Source organism: Canis aureus, chromosome 12 (assembly GCF_053574225.1).
Source record: "Canis aureus isolate CA01 chromosome 12, VMU_Caureus_v.1.0, whole genome shotgun sequence".
Taxonomy (NCBI): Eukaryota; Metazoa; Chordata; class Mammalia; order Carnivora; family Canidae; genus Canis; species Canis aureus.
In genome coordinates this window covers 28,105,075-28,129,791 of record NC_135622.1, presented here as the reverse complement: position 1 = coordinate 28,129,791, position 24,717 = coordinate 28,105,075, and the positions used below count along the sequence as shown (strand labels likewise).

The 24,717-nt window shown below is 42.2% G+C and overlaps 1 protein-coding gene and 1 long non-coding RNA gene across 5 annotated transcripts in view; one reads left to right on the top strand and one right to left on the bottom strand.

The window, feature by feature from the left end:
- Positions 1-2,043: 2,043 nt before the first annotated feature.
- LOC144280855 (uncharacterized) lies at positions 2,044-10,879 on the bottom strand. Its single transcript, XR_013349273.1, has 4 exons — positions 10,805-10,879; positions 10,488-10,660; positions 3,831-4,028; positions 2,044-2,898 (listed from the first exon to the last, which is right to left on the bottom strand). It is a non-coding gene; the product is annotated as an uncharacterized LOC144280855 (long non-coding RNA).
- Positions 9,424-24,717, top strand: part of TTL (tubulin tyrosine ligase) — a 34,614-nt gene continuing 19,320 nt past the window's right edge. Inside the window, exons 1-3 of one of the 4 annotated variants that reach the window (XM_077843285.1) lie at positions 9,424-9,719; positions 12,377-12,455; positions 20,817-21,049. In XM_077843285.1, coding sequence (XP_077699411.1) covers positions 9,563-9,719; positions 12,377-12,455; positions 20,817-21,049 — 469 coding nt within the window. In that variant the 5' untranslated portion in view covers positions 9,424-9,562. Of the gene's footprint in view, positions 9,720-10,934; positions 11,083-12,376; positions 12,456-20,816; positions 21,050-22,279; positions 22,414-24,717 lie in introns of those variants that run through there. The other 3 variants (XM_077843287.1, XM_077843286.1, XM_077843288.1) reach the window with 3 other exon arrangements.

Below are 24,717 nucleotides of genomic sequence, written 5' to 3'. Positions count from 1 at the left end.
GAGTCCCTAGACTTTACTTTGTATTAATTCATATTGTGTTCCAGATGTTTTCCACACATCAACTCAGTTATTCCATACAACAATTTAATTAGGTGTTATTAAGTTCACTTTCTGAGTGAAGAAACTGAAGACTGGGGCATATGAATGCTACCAAATCTCTGAGAATGATTTCCTATTCAAATTAGCACCCGTTCCTGGACTTTCAATAAATTCCTAAAGATTACAGCTGTTTGAGTTGTGTCTGGTCAGGAAAACAGAAACCATTCTAGGTATTTAAAGTGGAGGGAATTTGGTTGAAGAAATTAATTACAACACTGTTAGGAGGGACAGTGATTGAGGCAGGACTTCTGGTAATGATTGAACAAGAAGACTCTCAAATACTCTTCCCTAAAAGCAACTATAAAGATAGACGAAATTGCCCTAAAACAACCATTTCAGCACTCTGGAAATTGGTCAAAGGCATACAACAATCTGAGGAGTGCTTATGCTTGAGCAATTGCTTTGTGCAGCATTACGGCATTCTAGTCTGGTGCTGAGTCCATCTATGGCCTCAATGTGAGGTTCTGTCAGGGAGGGAAATCCATAAGAACCAGTAGCTTCTCTATTGCCATTGAAAAGGGCTCACTCAAAAAAAAAAAAAAAAGAAAAGGGCTCACTCTGTTTGGAGCAGCGGATGATGACACCCAGATTCCCTGTCAGTGAAAGTGATTTCCCAGAGGCAGGAGAGTCTATGTCTATCACAAGACATACTATCCTTTAGCCTACAGGGGAATGGCACCAAATGATAATTCAAATCAATAGAGAGCAATGAAGAATATCTATATTGCTACATATATAAGTAATTATCAAAACCATACACACATTTTTCTCTTTTCTCTTAACAGACTTAAAAATATAAGATTATGTAAAATAATAACTATAACACTGTATTGTTGGATTTACAAGAATCAAAGCATGAAAGAGGAGAAAATAAAACTACATTAAAGCAAATTTTCAGGGCAGTCCGGGTAGCTCAGCGGTTTAGCGATGCCTTCGGCCCAGGGCGTGATCCTGGAGACCTGGGATCGAGTCCCACGTCGGGCTTCCTGCATGGAGCCTACTTCTCCCTCTGCCTGTGTCTCTGTCTCTCTCTGTGTCTCTCATTTATAAGTAAATAAAATCTTTAAAAAACAAAGCAAATTTTCATTATCTTAACAGAATTAAAATGTATTAAATTGCAGCAAATATTTTTAAAAGTTAAGATGCACATTATAATCCTAAAAGAAACAACAGGAAAATAACTTTAAAAAAAAATACTAAAGATAGGGGCACCCGGATGGCTTAGTCAGTAGAGGATGCAACTCTTGATCATGGGGTTGTAGATTCAAGCCCCATGTTGGGTGTAGAGATTACTTTTTTTTTTTTTTTTGAGATTACTTTTTAAAAATGAAATATTTGGGATGCTTGGACGGCTCAGCGGTTGAGTGCTTGCCTTTGGCCCAGGGCGTGATCCTGGAGTCCTGGGATTGAGTTCCACATTGGGCTCCCTGCATAGAGCCTGCTTCTCCCTGTGCCTATGTCTCTGCTGTCTCTCTCTGTGTGTGTGTCTCTCATGAATAAATAAATAAAATCTTTAAAAAAATAAAAATGAAATATTTTATTTATTAAAAATGAAATATTTTAAAAAGTAAAATATTTTATTTTTAAGATTTTACTTATTTGAGAGAGTGAGCTCATGAACCTGAGCATGTGCACATGAGCTAGGGAGGCTGAGCACAGAGACTGACAGAGGGTTCAATCTCACTACGCTGAGATCATGACCTGAGCCACAACCAGGAGTCAGACACTTAACCAACTAAGCCACCCTGGCACCCCCCCAAAATAAAACATTAAAAAAAGTACTAAAGGTAACCAACAATTAATTAAAATTGCACATGAGGGGCACCTGACTGGCTTAGTCAGTAGAGCATGTGACTTGATCTCAGAGCTGTGAGTTCAAGCCCCATGTAGGGTATGGAACATACTTAGAAAAATAAAATAAAATAGCATACTAAAAATATTTATTTTTAAAAGAAGACAATCAAGAAGAACATAGAAAACAAATAGCAAAATGACAAACATATAAATAATATCAATAATTATATTAAATCTGAATTCTCTAAACACTCTAATCAAAACAGAGATCAACAGACAGCATAAAAAAAGCAAGACCCAGGGGTGCCTGGGTGACTTGGTCAGTTAAGTGATCAACTCTTGATTTTGGCCCAGGTCATGATCTCAGGGTTGTGAGATTGAGCCCTGCCTTGGGTTCCACACTCAGTGGGGAGTCTGCTTGAGATTCTCTCTCAAGCCTCTGCCCCTCACACTCATGTTCTCTCTCTCTGAAATAAATAAATAAATCTTAAAAAAAAAAAAGTAAGACCTAATTATATCTACAAGAGACACAAACTTGATTCAAAAACACAAATGGGTGGAAAGTAAAGTGAATGGGTATAAGCTATCCCTTGTAAAAGAGAGGGAGAGTGCTCTGCTGGGTTGAACAATGTCCTTCCAAATTTCATGTTTACCCAGAACCTAGGAAAGCAACTTTATTTAAAAATGAGATCTCTGAAAGATGTAATCAAGTTAAGGTCATACTAGATTAGAGTAGGCCCTAATTCAATGGCTGATGTCCTTGTAAAGAGGAGAGAAACTCAGACAGAATGCCATGTAATGATGGAGGCAGAAATTGGAGTGATATAAGCCAAGAGCACCAGAAACTGCTGACAACTATCAGATGGTAGGACGAGAAAGGGTAGGATTCTTCCCTAAAGCCTTGAGAAAATGCATGGGTCTGATGACACATTAATTTCAGACTTCTGGCTTCAGAACTGTGAGAGAATCAATTTCTGTTTTAAGCCACCCAGTTTGTTAGCATCCCTAAAAAAAAAAAAAAAAAAAAAAAATGAATACACACTTCTGTTATTATAAAATAGTCTTTAAGACAATAATATTGTTATAGACAAAAAGACACATTTCATAAGGATAAAAAAGGTAAATATGTCATAAAATATAACACCTAGAAGTGTAAATGTGCCTTACAATAGAGCCCCAAAATATATGAAACTAAAACCAACAGAACAAAAAGGAGAAATAATACATTTATAGTTGTAGATTTCACAACCCAATTTTAATTAAGGGTGACTGGCTGGCTCAGTCAGGAGAGCATGCAACTCTTAATCTTGGGGTCATGAATTCAAGCCTCATATTAGGGGTAGAGTTTACCTAAAAAAATATAAAATCCAATTTTAAATAATTAATAGAAAAATTGATCAGAAAATTAGGAAAACTTGAACAGTACTATCAACCAAGGCACCGTAATTAGCATATACAGAACACTCCACACAATGACTGGAGAATATGCATTCTTTACTTCAAGCACACGTGGCACTTTTCCAAGATAGACCACATGCTGTGCTGTAAGAGTCTCAATAAATAAAAGGGATTAGAATTATGCAAAGTATATTCTCTGATCCCAATAGACTTAAATTAGAAATCAACAACAGAAAGACATTTGGAAAATCCTTGAATATTTAAAAATTGAACAACACATTAAAAAAATAGCCTATAGATCAAAGAAGAAATCACAAGGGACCTTAGGAACTGTCTTGAATTGAATGAACATGAAAGTACAACAGATCAAAACATATCAGATACAGCTAAGGCAGTAGTTAGTGGGAAATTTATAGCTTTAAAATCCATAAAAAGAAAAAAATCAGTAAATTAGAATTTATTGAAATTTAAAACTTTTGCACTATAAAAGATATCATTAAAAATGAAAAGATAAACCACAGACTAGGAGAAATATTTACCAGTCATATATCTGACAAAAGGCTTGTATCCAAAGTATTTAAAGAATTCTTGGGATCCCTGGGTGGTGCAGCGGTTTGGCGCCTGCCTTTGGCCCAGGGCGCAATCCTGGAGACCCGGGATCGAATCCCACGTTGGGCTCCCGGTGCACGGAGCCTGCTTCTCCCTCTGCCTGTGTCTCTGCCTCTCTCTCTGTGTGACTATCATAAATAAATAAAAATTAAAAAAAAAAAGAATTCTTGAGGCATCTGGGTGTTTCAGTTGGTTGAGTGATGCTTTCTCAGTTTCAGCTCAGGTCATGATCTCAGGGTCCTGCGACTGAATCCCAAGTTGGGCTCCCCACTCAGCAGGGAGTCTGCTTGAGCATTCTCTCTTTCTCTCTCTCTTCCTCCCCCTCTGCCACTTCCCCTGTTCATGTGCTCTCTAAACAAACAAACAAATAAATAAAATATTTTTAAAAATTAAAATTAAAACAATGATACCAAGTGTTAACAAGGTTTCAAAGAGATCCTTTCTTATTGCTGGCAGGAATGTAAAATGGTACATCCCCTTTAGAAAGCAGTTTGGTAGTATCTTAAAAAGTTAAACATAAAATTTATCAGAGGAGGCAGCAATTCAATTCTTAGGAATCCACCCAAGATGGAGCATGCTGTTTCAGCTGGGCCACAACCAGTATTCCAGACAGGCTGAGAGGTGATCTGCCTAGAGGAGCAGGAGGTTGGTTTTTTTGGAGTGGAGGCTTGGAGCTGAAATGAGAATTTCAGTAGGATCACTGAGAAGACAATAGAAGAATCACTCTTTTGCTCTACTCTAGGACTGGGAACTCTAAAAGGGGTGGGTAGTCTTTCCCTTTCAGTAGAAACATCAGGGACACTTGGATGGTCTTTCCAGCTTTGGGAGAACACCAGAGAAGGGTAGGATTCACCCTGAGGAGCACTGCAGGCTAGAGAACCACAGAGGAGGCTTGGTATGAGAAGGAAAGCCCCCTTCCAGGAATATATGAGGAAAAGAGAATTTCACAAGTGGCAGCCTCAGGAGTTATGTAGGTGAAGGAATGAACTAGTAAAACCTAGATGTTCCTTGTTGAGGTATTCTTAGTGATACCCAAAGTCAGATGAGGTATAAACTGGGTAGAGGCAGATGTAGCCTTTGGCCTTTCCTTCGGTCAATACAGATGGGACTCAGTTTCCTTCCATTCTAGATTGGTTTCAAAACTGATTTCTTCTAGGAAATTTTCCCTGATGATTCTCCTCTCTCTTTTTTAAAGGTTTTATTAATTTATTCATGAGAGATACAGAGAGAGAAAGGCAGAGACATAGGCAGAGGGAAAAGCGGGCTCCTTGCAGGGAGCCTGATGTGGGACTCGATCCTGGGACTCCAGGATCACACCCTGGGCTGAAGGCAGACACTCAACCACTGAGCCACCCGGGTATCCCATGATTCTCCCCTCTCAAATGCCTCTTGTATTCCTAGCTCCTTAGCACTACTAGTTATCATAATTTTACAGGATGGAAAAAATCATCTTAAATGTATCAATATTTTCATTTCTTTGAAAAGATGTCATGGGATGCCTGGGTGGCTCAGTTGGTTAAGCACGTGCCTTTGGCTTGGGTCAGGATTGAGGGTCATGGGATCTGCCCCCTATGGGGCTCTCTGCTCAGTGGGGAGCCTGCTTCTCCCTCTGCCTCTGCCCCTCCCCTGACTGTGCTCTCTCTTCCAAACAAATAAATAAAATCTTTTAAAAAAAGAAAGAATAGAAAAGATGCTACCAATATCTAATTAAGTTGGTCATCCACAGGCCTGTTACCCTTGTGCAAACTCTGAGCATGCATCATGTTGTAGTAACATGGTCCATAGAAAGAGAGTATGGGCTCCATCAGAGGCCTCTGGATAGGAGGTATGGACAAAACCTCACAGTCACTGACACCCTGTAACTCTAGATTTCACAATGCCCCTTGAGTACAACTCACTGAGTTATTTTTCTATTTTCCTTCATCTCTGTGTGGGAGCTATTGCATCTAGGAAGAACAGGAAATAGAGGAGAAAATGACTCAGGTGCCATATGGACATAACCAGCTTCATCCTACATGTTGAGATGTCAGTGTTTCTAAAAGGTATTCCTGTCCCCACACTCACTCCAACCCAGAATTCCAGCAGCAGAAACTGTAGGGATATTTGCTTCTCCAGTTCAATTCCTCTAGGTAGCATCCAGAAAAATGTTAGCTTCCCCAGGAATGGAGCTCTGTGAGAACAAGGACTTGTGTCCTCCACGCCTTGAACATGGTCTGGAACAAGGACTTGTTAAACACAGGTGTTCTAGAGTAGAAGAGTATGAGTTGCATCCTATTTCAGGGAGGGGTGTCAAAAGCCTCTATTGAAGGAAGAGGCAGTCCTACCTCCAAAGTGCTCAAGAGCAACCAAGACCTCGGTCTAAAGAAATAGTAAGTCTTATTTTATTTAGCCCAATTCTGAGGTAGAAAATGCTAGCTAAGTAAAGGCTTTGATTGGGATGCCTCCAGGATCAAGTCCCACATCGGTCTCCCCAGTAGGGAGCCTGCTTCTCCCTCTGCCTATGTTTCTGCCTCTCTGTATCTTTCATGAATAAATAAATTCTTTTTTTTTAAAAAGGCTTTAATAGGAACTTTATGATCCATCTGGCATATGATTCATCAGTTTTGGAAAGGTTAATGCACACTCAACATTAAAGCTATCTAACACACTTTCATTTGACCTTGATGATGATCAGGGCACTTCAAAGACTTTGGTTAGAGTAGTGTGGTGAGTGTGGCAATAAAGGTACAATGGAAAGACTTAATAAAAGGCTACGACTCTGAAATTGAGGATGCTGGCTTCAATGCACTGTTGCAGTCTTTGATGTGTGGGTAGATATGAGGAATGCTATGTTTTAGAAAGATTAATTTGGTAGTGACATTCGGGAAAGACTGGAGAGGTAAAGGGGCTAAAGGAAGAAGACAGATGCAAAACCCAAAGCATAACGTGATTGTGGTAATGTGAGAGATAATGAGAGAAAAACAATTTTTAGTAGTTTGGTGTCCAAGTATAGGACACAAAGAGCAGAGAAAGGGAAAGGATAGAGGAGGATTCTGAAGATTATTTCTTAGGAATATGACCCTTAGGCCCATGTAAGAAAGACCCTTACTTTAGGGACTCCCAGTCTGACCCTCCTTTAGCCATGTCCCTCCCTATGGATGAGATGTTTGTGAGGCCAAGGGGATATAGTCCCTTCCCCTTTCTAGACTATGCTAAGTATCTGAGAACCAGAATTCATGATCCAAATACCTCAGCTCTTGTTCTGATCCGGCACTGGCTTGTTCCCAGGGTCTAGTCTCCAAAGGGTCAATGACATTGCTGGTTTGTGTACCCCTATGCTTGGGCAGTTGCCAAAATGCAGCTGTTTGTGGAAGGTTCTGGGTAAGTAGATGGAGCTTGAATTTCCTGGCTGTAGTGTCTCCATGCATATAGGCATGGCCCCCTCATGGAGCTGGATGGAATCAAGGAAGGGAAGAAACAGGGGCAGGCCATGGACAGAGGCCAGTGTCATCTCTTTCAGTATTTCCAATTTCTGGCATTGAACTTCCAGGAATCTGAAAATTCTAGAAATCTTGGCTTTCCAGGTCATCCTTATCATTATGTATTTGTAAGGCAGGAAGACATTTTATCTAGCAGCTTATGGGCATGGTTTATAGCTTCAAAATATTTAGACATACGGTAGACATTTACACATATGGCTTTCATTTATACTATTACCCTACAAGTATTAGATGTGGCCTTGCTTCTTAGCCCAACATATTCTTTATTTAGTGTCTTCCTATGACTTTTCTCCAAATATTCTCTTACACTGAGAATTTACCTTTTGGATTCTCCCTTAAAATACCCAGCTCAGTTCTTTCGTAATTAGCTTGCCAGTTTTTTAAATTATTAATTTGCAATTCCTCCTATTTCCTAAATAAGGATCCTCAGTCAGATGTATATATATATACACATATATATATATACATGTGCCAAACATCATATCCTATTCTGTGGCTTTCCTTTTCGTTCTCTGGATGGTGTTTTTTGATAAATAAACGTTATTTTCAAGGTTGCTAATTCATCAGTTTCTTCCTTTATCCCTAGAGGTTTTTTTGTGTCCTCTTTAAGATCTTTACCTAATGTAAGTTTATAAAGATTTTCTCGTTTTCTTTTAAAAGCTTTATTGCCTTACCTTCATATTTAGATGCATCAACTCACAATGAATCTGCAACTGATTTTGTGTACTATAGAGGTCAAGATTAATTTTGTTTTCCAAATGTAGATCCACTGATTCAGCCTCATTTATTGAAAAGTCCGTTTTCCCCCCATTGATCTACAATGTCACCTTTGTTATAAACCAAGTGACTCTATCTATCAATCGATGGATAGATAGGTATCTTTCCTTTGGTCTACTTGTCTCTCCTGTGCCCAAACCACATTTTCTTAATGGCTATAGCTTTGTGCTTAAATACTGTAACTTTTATAGGTCTTGATATCTGGGAGTATTAAGTCTTCCAACTTTCTTCATCAAGATTGCTTTTGTTATTCTTCGACCTTTGCGTTTCTGCATACATTTCAGAATTGCCTTGTCGATTTCCATCCGCAGACACGGGACTGGGCTTTGGAACGTTTCATCTTTACCCACAAATCTTCCCTTCGAACAGTAGGGTGGAGGAGCCGCAACGTGCGGCACAGAAGGGGATCCTCGGCTGGGGCCCGGGACTCAGGGGGCCGCGCCGTCTCCGTTCTCCCTAAGTAGCACCTTATCAAGGGTGCGCCAAAGCCGCGCTCGCCCCGGCCAGCCGCCAGCCCCCTGGGAGCCCGGAGCAGGGAACAGCGCGAGCTGCGGAGCGCGGTCCCCGCCCCCGTCCCCGCCCGACAACCGGGCCCGGGCGCGGACGGCCGCGCGGCATCACGGGGCGGAGGCAGGGCCGCTCCCGCAGCTGCGGGAGGAGGGGACGGGGGAGGGGGGACGGGAGGGGGCAAGGGAGGGGGCACGGCCTCCGGATGGCCGTGCGGCGTCAGGGGGCGGGGGCGGGGGCGGGGCCGAGCCGGGAGCTGAGGGGGAAGGGGAGGGGATGGGGAGGGGAGGGGCCGGGGAGGGGCCGGGGAGAGGGCGTGGCCTCCGGACGGCCGTGCGGCATCACGGGGCGGGGGCGGGGCGGCGCCGGGAGCTGAGGGGGGAGGGGAGGGGAGGGGATGGGGAGGGGCCGGGGAGAGGGCGGGCCTCCGGACGGCCGTGCGGCATCACGGGGCGGGGGCGGGGCGGCGCCGGGAGCTGAGGGGGGAGGGGAGGGGGAGGGGAAGGGGAGGGGTCGGGGAGGGGGCGCGGCCTCCGGACGGCCGCGCGGCATCATGGGCGGGGGCGGGGCCGCGCCGGGAGCTGCCGGGGGAGGGGACGGGGAGGGGACGGGGAGGGGGCGCGGCCTCCGGACGGCCGCGCGGCATCACGGGGCGGGGGCGGGGCCGCGCCGGGAGCTGCTTGGGGGAGGGGACGGGGAGGGGACGGGGAGGGGACAGGGAGGGGGCGCGGCCTCCGGGCTGACGCGCGGGCGCCCGGGCGCGTCGCCACCGGGACCCCAGTGGCTCGGGGAGCCGGCGCGGCGGCGGGCGTCCGGGCGGCTTCCGCACTGAGCCGCCCCCTCTGCCGGCTGGTCCCTGCGGCGGCGGCCCGGGCGACCCGGGCGCACGGCCCTTCGCCATGTACACCTTCGTGGTGCGCGACGAGAACAGCAGCGTCTACGCCGAGGTGTCGCGGCTGCTGCTCGCCACCGGGCACTGGAAGAGGCTGAGGCGCGACAACCCCAGGTTCAACCTGATGCTGGGCGAGAGGAACCGGCTGCCCTTCGGGAGACTGGGTGAGCGCCCCCGGTCCCCGCCCTCCCGCTCCTCCCGCGGCCCTCAGCACCAGCGCTTTTGTCTTAAGGTCATAAATCTTCCTCTCCGTCGTTCCTCGGGCATGGAGCAGAAGGCTGCGGAGCGGTCTAAAGCCCAACCGCTTTGCATGCCTTCCCGTCCCGTAAGCGGGGTTCCGGGCCGCCGCCGCCTCCGGACAATGGCGCGTCCCTGCAGCCCGGGGGGCGTGGGCCGCGCGTTCCCGCCCTGCCCCGCCGGGCGCCCCCGGACCGCGCACCGCAGAGCTGCGGCGGGACCAGGCCCCGCGGAGCCGGCGCGCGACCCGCCTCAGGCTGGAGTCCTCTTGGGAATTTCCTGCACGGCGGATTCCACCCGCCTGGCGTAGGCGCGGGGGGGATCCTTGTGCGTGGTGGAGACGCTGCCGATTCAGCTCCCCGAGGGCTCACACACACTGGGGATTTGCAAAAGACCTCTAGAACCCAAAGGCAGGAGTTCCAGAAGTGAGCCCGGCCGGGGAAGGGCCGAAGGGTGTCTGATTTAGCCCTTTCCTTAGCTTCCCCGAGGATTTTACATGACACCGGCTTCCCCCTGTGTTCCACTTCTCTGCCCTGCCCATCCCGAGGGAGTTAGCCTCACTCACATGATTGATGCTGGCTGGGCACCATCATGTCCACATCCTCGCCTGGAGGGAGGAGCAGGGGAAAGGAGAGGACCGGCAGCGCCTTTCCGGGTGACGTCATCGAGAAGTTGTGCAGATCACTTCAACTTACCTCCCGTTGACCTGGACAGTCTCGTGGCTTCTCCTCACTGCGCAGTCATCCTGGAGATGCAGCCTCTCTCAGAGTAGCTATGTCCCTTTCCAAAATTCTCCTGGGGTGGGGACCAAATCGAATTGCCAAAGACAGAAGACGAAAATCAATGATGAGGAAAGGTCATCTCTGCCCTGGAAGGCAACCCAGAGAGGGTGGTGTTCAGTGTCCAGCAGAGGACACAGTTTTTAGAAATAGGTGTGGTCAGAGGGTAGAGAGGTTGAATGGGCAGATTGAAAACAGGCCGTTTGGAACTGACTGGCTCCTGGTGAGCTTACATGACAGCTTTTCCGTGAGGGGCTTGTATAGTTGTAGTAATTTCAGGAAGGAAGGGTGTTGCATAGCCTTATGGGAATTTTTTCTTTGGAATGGTACCATGGACAGCTTTTTATTGTTATACAACTTTAGAATGTATGCGTGATGGGGACTCCATGGAGGGGCTGATTCCAACCCCCAGAACTCTGAGACTACAGGGAACGTGTCTGGAGATTCCCTTTTGTTAACCTGTCTCTCCAGGAAACCTTCAGCAAAGAGGATACCTTTCCTGAAAGAAGAAGTACTTATAGTTGAGAAAATATATTTCCTTCTTGCTCTGTCCACTTCCCTGCCATACTGACTTACCTTCTTCCCTGGACTGGTCAATGCCTGGCTGTAAAAGTTTAGGGGGAATCCTAATATTAAAAACAGACCGAATTGTCTCTACTGGGGCTGAAGCAGGGGTGGTTGGCATTGCTATGATGCTCAGGACTAGAGGTAAAAGGAGCAGAAATTTATAGGGTCCAAATCCTAAACAGGACCACAGAGTCAGCAGATGATAAGTAAACATTTGATTTTTATGGAAAAGAAAACAGAATCCTACACCCATATATTTATGTGTCTTCACTGTTAGGGATATTTAATTTTTGCTGTAAGTGCACTGTGTGAAACCCAATGAGATAGCTTATAGAGCCAGGTAAAATATCAGGAATGCTTGGTGCCATGGAGATGAGAAGGTAGGTGGTTCAGGTGTGAGCCAGGTACATCTGCCTGGCTAGTAGTTAGGGAGACCCTGAGAGCTAGTTAGTACCTAAATATTTTTATTCAATTATATGCTTTTCTCAGACATGTTCTTACCTCTGGCATCTTCTACTCAAACTCCTTTGATTTTACTTTTATTTTTGTTGCTGGAAAGTCAATACATTTTGTTAGGATTTCAAATAAAAATTGAGGTTTTTGTTTTTGTATATATCTTTTCTGCTCCATTTTTTAGAGGAGGGGATAAGCAATAAGATTTATTGAGGATGAGTTTCTCTGTGGAGGATACACAGAAGAAAATCCTCAGGGCTTTTGATTTTATAGACATGGCTTCTCCACCTTCGTTTACGTCTTGTGTCTCTCTTAGACTCTTGCAGAGGTAGACATGCTTGAGAACAGCAATATTGTAGTTCTTTTGCCTTCCTTGATGGCTATAGAAAACCAAGGTTGGGGTGTCAGAGCATGACTATGAAAGCTGTATTGTACAGAAATTATTAAGTCCCTCTGTGTTAAGCGAAGAGTAGGGTGTGGTGGGGATCAAGAGAAATAGAAAGTACCCTTCCACCCTAGGAAGATAAAGGCAGCAGCGTCTTTGGCAGAGCTAGGATGTTGATACCCTAATATCCACCATGGGGCGAGGGAGGGTTTCCAGTGCCATGCTGTGAAAGGGGAGTACAGGTGGGCAACGGAATTGTTCCATTTTCACCAACCAGTTCTGAAATGGGAGAAAGGAAAGCTGGGCATGACACAGCTGTTCTCTCTTCAGCATGCTGGTGCTGACATTGTCATTTCCCACCTGTCCTCTTTCCCTTCTGAGCCTCCTCTTTCCTTTATAGGTCACGAGCCTGGGCTGATGCAGTTGGTGAATTACTACAGGGGGGCTGACAAACTGTGTCGCAAAGCTTCTTTAGTGAAGTAAGTGTTTGAGATCCATTCGATGTATTACATAAATGTTTTAGCTTTCATCCTGAAGCACTTAAGCAAAAATGTGGGTTTTTTTTTTTTAAAGGATAAAAATACTTTTGTCTAAAAAGCCAACAGTATTAATTCTGGTGCATCCTCTGTGCTACTTTGATTGCAATCTAAAACTTTGCTGTTTGCTAAAGCCCACATGAGGCTCCCTAGAAGCAGAAGGGGAAACGAGGTTGCTTGTATGGGTTATTTACTGGGGGGCAGGTGGAAGCTCTTGGGAGAAACTCACTTGGAAGCAAGGGGTTGGGGGACAGACAGTGGGAGAAGAAGCCAAGCAAAGATACAGTTTTAGCTCAAGTTGCTTCTCAGCCTGACTCCACAGAGCTCAAGAGTTAATGGTACCTCAGAGTTGAGACAAGATGACCTGGCTTCTGTCCTTTAATATCAGGAAGCCTCTGGCTGTGGGGGAAAGTGGAAAATGTAGCTTCCCCATTTCTGGGCAGGGGCTAGACCCTGGAGAAGAGGCATGCATAAGGTCTTGGCAGCCAGCTCACAGCAGCCAGGGGTCCCCTCAAAAGGAACACCCAGGCTGGGTATAATACTATCTGCTACACTGCCCTTCTCTGAGCAGTGCGGTTAAGGCAGTGTCGTAAGAATGATACCATAAGGTAGAGGCAGCAGTATTATACAGTGATTAAAAGCTAGGATCAGCAGCTTGGGTTTTAATCCCAGCTCTTCCTCTTCTTAGCTGGGGCAGGTTTCCTCATCCTTCTGAGCTTCAGAATCTACCTCATAAGGTAACTGTAAGGATTAAATAAGGCAACACGTGTAAAGTGTATAGCACAGTGGTAAACAGTAAGTATTTGACTCTGTGCCTCAGTTTCCTTCTCTGTAGGAGAAATCGCCATTATAAACAAAATGGTGATAATAATAGTAACCACCTTGGAGTTATTAGAATTAATTAAGTTAATTTATATACTGGCTTTGAGTAATATCTGTCTCGGAGTTCACACTACATAAGTAAAAGCTCTTGTTATTGCTATTATTATGGCTGTTACTGCTGTAACTATTTTCATTTCAGTTGGGAAAAACTGGGTAGTGCCCCTAAAATTGGGGCTTTAATGGATCTCCAGTATTCTTTCCATGATGATTGGTAAACAGGTGTGTGTAGCCAAACAAATCATTTAGGGAAGAAGACACTAGAAGATATGACTCAGTGCACATGCTCTTTTCCCCTTTCACATTTCTCTGGGCTCCCATCTATTTCCAAGGTTGGGTGTTCATGGCATCATTTTCTCCTTTTTGCTTACACTCACTGGCTCCAGTAACTAACGTATCCACTTCTTTCTGTGATGGATTTTCATGATTCACCAGCTACCCCTAAAGGTGAGCAAGGCTTTGTGAAGTCTTGTTAGTACATTTTAAAAAATTTTTATTTATTTGACAGATGTGTGCACATGCACAAGCAGGATGGGGGAGAAGCGCAGAGGGAGAGGGAGAAGCAGACTCTCTACTGAGCAGGGAGCCTGATGTGGGCTTGATCCTAGGACCCTGAGATCATGACCTGAGCTAAAGACAGATGTCTAACCGACTGAGCTACCCAGTCGCCCCTTGTTGTTACATATTTACATATTTAGAATGCAAAAGATTGTTTCACTAGAACTAAGAGTAGAAGTGGGATGTTATTGTTTATCCAGATTATTTAGAAATTTTTTAAAAAGGTTTATTCAGTCTTTATGATTTTAAAAACTGAAGATAAAGGTAGAATTTAGCTTTTATAAGTATGAACAGAGGATACTGTAAAAATATATATATATATATATATAAAACATCCTACATATTTGCATAGTTAGCATCTATAATAAAGTAGAGAGAATACATGACTGGAGTCCTGATCAGGTCTGAGTAGGTATGACCCTGGGCAACACCACTGTGAATCCCAGTGACCCATCTGTAAATGTAGATGGTGGTGATCATACTTGCTCTTTGTCCCTCTGCGGCATGTAACATGGTCTGTGATGGCACTTTGTAAATGGTGACATGACTTATGCAGGCTGGGAGTTGTCCTTCATTCTGTCAGGTATCCTGCAAGGGATTGTAGTAGTTCCAGGAATTGATGATTCCCTTTGTCATTTTGTTTCTCTCTCATAATTTTGTATGGCTTGAAAGGGTTCCAGAGAGTTAAAAATGTAATTTTTCTCATTTAAAGTAGGATAAAATGGCAGCTCCTAGAGGCCAACTGGGTTGACCATGGCCATAGCATTTAGTGTTGAGCTAAGACAGTTGTCATCTGTACAGATGGGACCCATGGACCATATGATTGGGCATCCCTCACAGGGCTCCCCAGAACCCTAATAGGGTTTCCCACTGGACCCTTTACAGCATGTCCCTTCCTCCTGTTACTTCGGGGAATTTAAGAAATTCATCAAGGCCTTGAGGCTGTAGTCACAGAGCCCTTTTCTTCTTTTCTTCTTTTCTTCTCACCCAGGATAGAGGCTTTCTTTTCCTCTTGTGAGTTTTTATCCCTTGTATATATAAATAAGCCTCCATTTGTGATATCTTTCCAAATGGGCTTCTGAGGAAATGCAACAGTTGCAAAGGATGCTGTCCAGCAGAAATAGAATGAAAGCCACTTGTGCAACTTTAAACTTCCTAGTTGCAATATTAAAATAAGTACAAAGAAACAGGTGCAGTTTATTTTAATAATATGTTTTATTTGACCAGAAAAATCCAAAATAACCACCTTGACATGTTATTAACGTAAAAAATAGTCAGTGAGATATTTTATATATTTTATTTTCATTCTGAGTCTTCAAAATCTGGTGTGCATTTTACATTTTTGTAACATCTTAATCCAGACAATAAAGTTTCATTTGAAACCCTTGTTATATTTCATAAAAATTTATGACTGAAAAAGTAGATTTACATACTGAAGTTGTTCCCACATAAACTTTTTCAGTGACTGAAAGAAAAATCATTTTCCTGTAATAGTTGCATGTACATTGACAAAACTGGTTCATATTTTTAGAATAATTGACTTTTCAAAACTGTGTCCAAGTTAAATAAATTTGCTAACTCTTGTGTCAACACAGTATTATTAATATCAAATTCAAATAGCAGTGCCTGGGTGGCTCAGTCAGTTGGGTAGCTGCCATCAGCTCAGGTCATGATCCCAGGGTGCTGGTACTGAGCCCCGCATCAGGCTCCCTGCTCAGCAGGGAGTCTGCTTCTCTCTCTCCCTCTTCCCCTCCCTCATCTCACTTGCTCTCTCTGTCAAATAAATAAAATAAAATCTTAAAAAAAGAAATATTGAATAAAATGAAAAGAAACTCTAAATTTAACAATATCAACACTGCTCTTCAAACTTTTCTTTAGTTTTTGCAGCCAATTTACATAATGCTGTGTATTTCAATTTAAATCCACACACTGAGTCATGTTATAAAAATATGTAAAATCATTATTGTTAACTTGTGTTATGAGGTTGAAACACAAATTCTTACACCTGTCTGGTTAAGTCCTAAATAAGATCTTCTTTTCCCTTCCTTGGAACTTTGAATTTAGCTTGATTATATGGAGTGTGGATATCGGCAAGAAAATGTCAATCCCACTGCCATTTTTTATCTTTGATTATTATTATTATTTTTTTAAAGACTTTATTTATTTATTTATAGAGACACACACAGAGAGAGAGAGAGAGAGAGAGGGAGGCAGAGACACAGGCAGAGGGAGAAACAGGCACCATGCAGAGAGCCTGACGTGGGACTTGATCCAGGGTCTCCAGGATCACGCCCTGGGCTGCAGGCGGCGCTAAACCGCTGTGCCACTGGGGCTGCCCTATCTTTGATTATTGAGTGAAATAATTAATTATTGATTTGAGAAGCATTTTCTTTTATTTCAAGGAAATCTGATTTGGAGTTGACAATACAGTGAGTCTTTGTGGACTCCTTTATCTCTCAATCAGTGAACAGAGGCAGGGAACACAGTGTAATTAAATCCATTGTCTTCTGTTTCTTTCAACAGTTCATACTGGAGAATCATTGTAGCGTTTGCAAGTATATACTAAACCATTTCAACAACTGTATCCATGATAGATTTCATAGAGTGGGCTTCAGAAAACTGAGAGCAAGTGTTTCCAATATGTAACATATAGTAAAATGAAGCAATTAAAGAAGCATCAGTCTATTAAAATCCTCGTAAGTCAGAGTTCAACCCAACCTAGCTGAAGTACTGTCACAATAGAAATTTTCACACATAGGTGAAATTCTTTGACAGATGTAAAAGATTAAAAAATATCTGTACCACAAGATTGATAGTTTTAAGACTGCAATTTGATAATATTTTTCATGTATTTGAAAATTCTTTGAAACAGAGCGTATATAAAGTATCAATTGGGCAACATCTCATGTCACAGAAACTAACTATAGAAAAATATTTAAGATTTTTTACTTTTGAATCAGTCTTTGTTTTTTTTTTTTTTTTAATTTTATTTATTTATGATAGTCACATAGAGAGAGAGAGAGAGGCAGAGACACAGGCAGAGGGAGAAGCAGGCTCCACACACCGGGAGCCCGACGTGGGATTCGATCCCGGGTCTCCAGGATCGCGCCCCGGGCCAAAGGCAGGCGCCAAACCGCTGCGCCACCCAGGGATCCCCTCAGTCTTTGATATTATTAGAAAGGTCTTGTACTCCTTGTGCTATGTTCATGACTTAGCTAAAGATTGTTCACTTTTTGTAAAATATCTTTTTTACTCTTTTCCTCAAAATATTTTGTCTAACTGTATTTCTATCTAAAATTTTTTTAAAGATTTTATGTATTTATTTTAGAAAGAGAGAGAGAGAGAGAGAAAGGGTGTGCACGAGCGAGAGGAAAGGGCAGAGGGAGAGGGAGAAGCAGACTCCCCACTGAGCAGAAAGCCAGACTCAGGACTCTATCCCAGGACCCCGAGGTCATGACCTGAGCTGAAGGCACTTAACTGGCTAAGCCACCCCCATGCCCTTAAAATGATTTTCTTTTGGGGCTTTTGAGTAGCTCATTCAGTTGAGTATATGACTCTTGGTTTCGGCCCAAGTCATGATCTCAGGGTCATGAGATCAAAATCTGCACTGGGCTCTGTGCTTAGTGGGAAGCCTGCTTGAGATTCTCTTCCTTCTCACCCCCTGTGTGTTTGCACACTCACACGCTCTCTCTCTCTCTCTCTCACTCTCTAAAACCAAGTAAATAAATCTCTTAAAAAAATGGTTTTATTTTTTGTTTAAGAATCCATGCCATTAAAAAAAAAAAAAAAGAATCCATGCCATTGGGATCCCTGGGTGGCGCAGCAGTTTGGCGCCTGCCTTTGGCCCAGGGCGCGATCCTGGAGACCCGGGATCGAATCCCACGTCGGGCTCCCAGTGCATGGAGCCTGCTTCTACCTCTGCCTGCGTCTCTGCCTCTCTCTCTCTCCTCTCTGTGCATTCTCATGAATAAATAAATAAAACTAAAAAAAAAAAAAAGAATCCATGCCATTTTGTAACTGACTGAAGTTACAAGCTCAGAGCCTGTTAAAATTTTGTTTATCATTTTTTGTTAGGTATTTAATTCTGATTTCAACCTCAAATTTCACTGATTATCTTTTTAAGTTTTTATTTAAATTCCAGTTGGTTAACATACAGTGTAATATTAGTTTCAAGGTGTACGAGTTAGTGATTCAACCCCTGGTGCTCATAACAGAAAGTGTACTCCTTAATTACCCCATCACCTATTTAACCCATCCCCCTTCCCTCTGGTAACCATCAGTTTATTCTCTATAGTTAAGAGTCTGTTCCTCGGTTTGTCTCTCTCAGTCTTTTGTTTTATTTTTGTTTTCGTTTGGTAGTTGAAGGAAACGGGTTATGAAATTCATTATGTATTTGCTGAAAATTCCTCCTTTGTACAGTAAACTTTTTTTTTCATTTTACTCTGCTATAGCAAGTTCCAATTGCCATTCATTATGAAATTTCTGACATACTTTCTGACAGTTCTTTTTTTTTCTTTACTGTTTAGTCATAGTTCTAGCTTTGGCATCCTCACTCAATTCTGCATCAGTCTTTGATTAAAAAAAATAAGAAGAATAAAAAACTGAGAGAAGAAGAAATATCTTATACTAACAAAACCATGCTAAATGAATGTTTTCTATGCACTAGGAATGTGCTGGAGGATGTGTTCCTGTAGTTGTCAGGTTTAGAGCTGATAAGGGAATTCTAGCAGTGCAAATGTGGATAATATACAAACTCAAAGGGAATGAAGCTATCACATTAACTTGACAAAACATTTAGCATCAGTAGTATGCCTTTGTTTTAAATTTAAAAATTTGTCCATACTTATTTTTTAACTAGTTACATTTTACATTAGTTACCAATTATGATTTACATAGCTGTCATTGTAACTCATGCTGTGTAATAAACTAAACACAATATAATGCTTCATCAGGGCATGGGAGATAAAGCCACTTGAGCTGAATCAGTCTATTGTCTTTGAGTAGAACAGTGATGTGTTTATGTATACAGTAGAAACATATGCGCCTGACATGCACGCCGCAGTACCACAAAAATATCTTAGGTCATGTAGTGGTTAATGTCATCCTACCAAAAGAGTACAATTGTGATTAATGGAAAAATATTTTACAATACCTCAGTTTTTACATCAAAACTAATCAAAGTTTGGGACACCTGGGTGGCTTATTGGTTGAGCGTCTACACCTTTGGCTCAGGTCATGATCCTGGGGTCCTGGGATCGAGCCCCGCATCTGGCTACCTGCTCAGTGGAGATCTTGCTTCTCCCTCTCCCTCTGCTGCTCCCCATACTTGTGCATGCAAGCATGCTCTCTCTCTCTGTTAAATAAATAAAATCTTAAAATAAAATTAAAAAATAAATCTCAGTTAAACATTTCTTTTCATTATTTCTGCCATTTGCTCATAGACTGGTTTCTGTAGCTTAACACAGGCTTAGCATGAATAATTCTGTTCTAGATAGAGAAGGGAGCATAGCCTAGGGAAGGCCTGCAGATGTCTTTGGATCAGTTCCCTCCTGGCTCTGAGACCTGCAGAGTAAGAATAAATGTTGAGTGAGGACTGGAAGTTTGGAGCTTGCATAAGGGCTATTTTTTACTACCTTTATGATCTTGGGAAATTTATTTCTCTGTGACCCAGTAGCTTATTTGTGAAACTGAATGCTAGTACCTCCCCCTCTGGAGGTCTGATTGGAGGGTAAATGCAATGGGAAGCCCTTCATAAGCCCTTGTGTTTATTAAGTGCCTTGCCTTCAGCCTGACTTTATCTTCCATCATGTTATATTATTTTGGGGGCAGGAGATATGTTTAGTTATGACCACTGGGGTCGTGTGTCCCATTAGAAAGATTCCTCCTGTATCTGTCATTGACACAAGGTTGAGCTAAAAGCAAGAAATGAAGAACTAAAATAAGTCTTCAGATAATTGAGATTCCTAAGCAGTAGTCTTTGCTCTCCAGAGAGTTGGGCCAAGATAGTATTTTTTCTAGTAAGCCAAATAATTTCCTAAGTTCTCTACTTTTTTTTTTTTCTTTGCTTGGGTCTAGCTCAACCACAACATATACATTGAAAAAGTATTATCTCAGAATTACATCAAGTTCATTTTCCTTAGAGATTTTTTTTTCTTTTAGATTTTATTTTTTTATTCATGACAGATACACAGCGAGTGGCAGACACAGGCAGAGGGAGAAGTAGGCTTCATGCAGGGAGCCCAAGTGGGACTTGATCCTGGTACCAGGATCACTGTGTTGAGCTGAAGGCAGACGCTCAACCGCTGAGCCACCCAGCATCCCTAGAGATGTATTTTAAAAGGAGCTAAAATCCTGTATATTAAGCTCTTTCATAACTACTTGGAGCGTGGCTTTAGGGTTGCATGTAATAGCTGGGTGCTGCCCAGTTAGTACATTACAGGTCAGCTCAAGGAGGCCAAGAGCAAAGAGTGGGATAAAAAAACCAGCTCCTAAATAAAGAAAATGTTTTTTATTTTACTTTTTTAAAGAGTTTATTTATTTACCCGAGAGAGAGCATGAGCTGGGGCAAAGGGAGAGGGAGAAGCAGACTCTCCACTGAGCGGGGAACCTGATATGGGGTTTGATCCCAGAACCCCAAGATCATGACCTGAGCTGAAGGCAGACAGATGCACAACTGACTGAGCCACCCAGACACCCAGTAAATAAAATCTTTACTTAAAAAACAAAAACAAAAACCCCCACAAACACCAGTTCCTGGCCCTGGTATTGCCCTGCCTCCTTGACAAGCTCTGTGGGAAAGCACTGACTTTTCTGAATGGAGTGGTAGGGTGAATTAAGAAGGGAAACTGACCCTCTGTCATCTGTCAGGCTAATCAAGACAAGTCCAGACCTGGCTGAGTCCTGCACATGGTTTCCAGAGTCCTATGTGATTTATCCAACTAACCTCAAGACCCCAGTTGCTCCAGCACAGAATGGAATCCATCCACCGATCCATAACTCAAGGACAGATGAAAGAGAGTTCTTCCTGGCTTCTTACAATAGAAAGAAAGAAGATGGAGAGGGCAATGTTTGGATTGCAAAGTCATCAGCCGGTGCCAAAGGTAAGTTGGCATTGCTCTCCCTTTCTTCCTTTCCTGTAGGTTCCCATGGGTTTGTTCAATTGTGTGTTAGAATTCACTGATATCTTTAGATGAGTGGCTGTTCTAATCTGAATCCTCAAAGGTAGAGACCATGACTAATTACATAGTTTTAAATACTTACCTAGGTAATGATGACTTCTAAATGTATATCTCCAGCCAAAGTATTTCCCTTTAAGCTCCAGATCCAGTATGACAGGAATTTCAAATGTAATGTGTCTGGTATAGACTCATTTCCTGCCCAATGTAACCCACTCCAACCTACCTCTTTCAGTCTTCCCACATAGTATGTGATCCCACTCAGCACCTAGTCTCTGAATACCCAAACCTAGGCTTCATCCCTGACTGCTCTTTTCATTATAATCCATACCTAATGCATCAGCAAATCTTGCTAGCTCTACCTTTAAAATATATTCCGAATTAGACCTTTTCTTGTCATTTCCACTGCTCTCACTTGAAGTCAAAACTACTGTTCTTTCTAGTCTGTGTAACTGCTGTGTCTGCTCACAGCTAGTTCTCCTTCTAAGACAGAGCAGTGACTAAAATTGTAAATCTGATCATGTTACTCCCTGCTCAAGACTTACCAGCTGGCTTCCCAATGCAGTTCAAATAAACTCCAGATTGCTGTTGGTAGCTTATACCATTTAACATTTGCTCCTATCTCTGATCCCATCTCCTATTCTTGGCCTTGCTCACTATTCTATAGCCACACCTGCCTGGAGTCCTACAAATTCTCTAAATTTGTCTGTGTATCTCAAATGTCTTTATGGATTATTTTCTATTTCAGCTCAAATATTGCCTTGTCAGAGAAGCCTTTTCTTTTCTAAAATAGACTTTATGCCCATTGCTCTCTGTCCTTTGCCCTGCTTTATTTTTCCTCCTTGCACTAACCTTTTCCTAGCACTTACATTACATACCTGTTTATCTGCCTGTCTCCTCTCTCATACCATAAGCTCCATGTAAACACAGATTTTCTATCTTGTTCATCTCTACACTCCCCAGAGGCAGTCAGTAAATGTGTGTTGAATGAATGCATAGAAGGAATGAGGTTTATAATATTGACTCAAGCTCAAAATACAGGCAGTTCCCAATGTAATGAACACATAAACATGGTCTGTCTCTATAGCTACCATCATATGCTCCTTTTAAAACCATTCTATTTTGAACTTACTTCTTCTTTTATTGCCTTGGAAGACCATCTGGCCATTGGTACTCATTTCTATCCCCGGTCCAGTGGACCTCACCTTCTTTTCTACCAACCATGAGACAAGGGGGCATCACCTGGAATCTCCTGAAAGTGGGAGAGTTGGACTCTTGCCACAAGCCAGGTACCTCACCTACTTCTCTTTCCCCTCTTGTGACCTCTTCTCAAGTACTATCCCCTAGTTTGGTTCTAATGATAAATGGGGGAATTGGAAGAGGAAATAGATATTTACAGTATTCCATATTCCTTCTGTGGACTTGGGCTTGAGTCAGGATGGCCATTGTAAGAACACCTTGTATCATGGAGCCTTAGCTGGTGTGAGAACCAGGAGTAAGGCAAGGTCCTTGGAGAAGGGCATGTCCAGTCATGGCAGTGATTCCATTGGGTGTTGTCTGAACCTTTGCCAAGACAGTCAGATGGTCAACATTAGAGAGAGGTAAAAGAGGATAAAATGCCAAAAAAATGAAGAAATTTTGCTCTAGGGAGTTAAGTGGTATGCATTTGTTTTGTTTGGGAACTATAAAATAAAACCAATAGGATGAATAAATGGCTTTTGTTCTTGTTAAATAAGTGTTAAATACCTACCACATGCTGGAAATAGTTAGCTCTTCATACTATATCCAGTATAAAGACCCCCTGTACACCCCTCCACTACCAGTCTTGGATCTGGGCCACCTTCACCTCTCACCTGGAGCATTGCTCCTTGTCCTCCTGCCCTTGGCCATTTTCCAGAATCTACACACGGTACAGCAGACAGAGATCCTATTAAAGCACAGTCAGACCTTGTCACATCTGTGTTCAGTGCTGTCTCCTTGGTGCCAGGGTAGCACATGGAACCCAGCAAAAGTTCAATATATGTATTGAGTGATGAATGAATGAATGAAGTAATGAGTGGAGATACAGGGATAAAAAAAACAGACATGATCTCTCGCCCAAATGGACCCAATCTAGTCAGAAAGAAGGCTAGTGATGCATCTATTTCCAGATAAATAGTTGAGATGAGAACAAAGAACAAAAAAAACTTACCACCTTGAAACTCCTTAAAGAATTACAGAGTTTCCTTATAGTTTCTTCAGGTTAAGTTAGTGAAGATTTAGAGAAATAATATTAGAAATACAGTTAAGAAGTACATGGAAACATGCTACATTGTATCCAAAACTTACAAAATGAATGTAGATTTTATGTATCATTTTATATTTACCAAATAAGATAGACCTTCAGTGACTATTGCTGAAAGTTTGTTATGAACTACTTCCTCTTAGTTGTAATACACGCCTTTGAAAAAGCAATAGGATAATACAAAGGAAGAGCCATAAAGAGTGCATAGGCTTTGGCCCACTACTCTCATTCCTATGAAATTAACTCCAGGGAAATATTTTAAAAGCAACGACATTTACTACTATGTGATCTATAACAGCAGCATATTACTTAGAAACAAACCCACTGTCCAGCAGTCAGTAAACAATATATAATTTTGGGATTATATATACAATGAGATATTTTTTCAGCTGCTAACTTAATTGTGATGTTAACATAGAAACAAAAAAAATGACAATATACGGTGAGTTCACTATGAATGAGCCAGTCTTTGCCGTTATGGAAAGGAAGGTGATATTAAAAGAGAAAAATAATTATATTAGGAAATAAGACTATAGGTAACTTTTCTATTTCACTTTAATGCCATATCTTTTTTCAATGATAATAGGTTTTTAAAGTTATCGAGATGTATCTTTCTACTTCCATTATTTTCCCCACCTATCAGCATTAGGTATATTTTCAATAATAGTGTACATAAGGAAATAGCATAAAGGAAATAAAGTTAGAGCAAATAGGAGAGAATGTGAACAGATTATGGAGAGCAATGCATCAAAGGTGGTACAGTTCCAGGGCATTAGTAGGAAGGGGTGTTTTAGGATAACTATTTTGGAAGTGAAAAGGAAGAGAAACTAAGGTCTGTACTAAAAAATTAGCAAGTGGAAATAAAGAGGAACCAGGATATCTGAGAGTGGTTCCTGAGGGAGATGAGACAGAAAGAATCCTCTTCCTACAAAAAGAGAGGAAGGAGCTTCTCCAAGTTGATTTGTAGTTTCTTGTTTAAGAGATAACCACATGGTAGAGCAAGTGACAGAAATGAGATAGTTGAAAAAGGGGCTGGGTTTTAGGAAAATTGAATCATTAAATTAAGTAACAAATTAATTTGTACTGAAAGCATGAGACCCAAATAGAGATGAGCTAGAAATCTAAAGCATAGGTGGGAGGTCCTAGAACTAAGAAACGGAGTTCAGCAAGGTTGCATGATATGAGATCACACAAAAATCGATTGCATTTCTGTATATTAACAATGAATATATTGTAACTAAAGGTATAAACAATACCATTTAATAGTCACCCCAAAGAAAATGAGATGCTTAGGTATAAACTTAGCAAA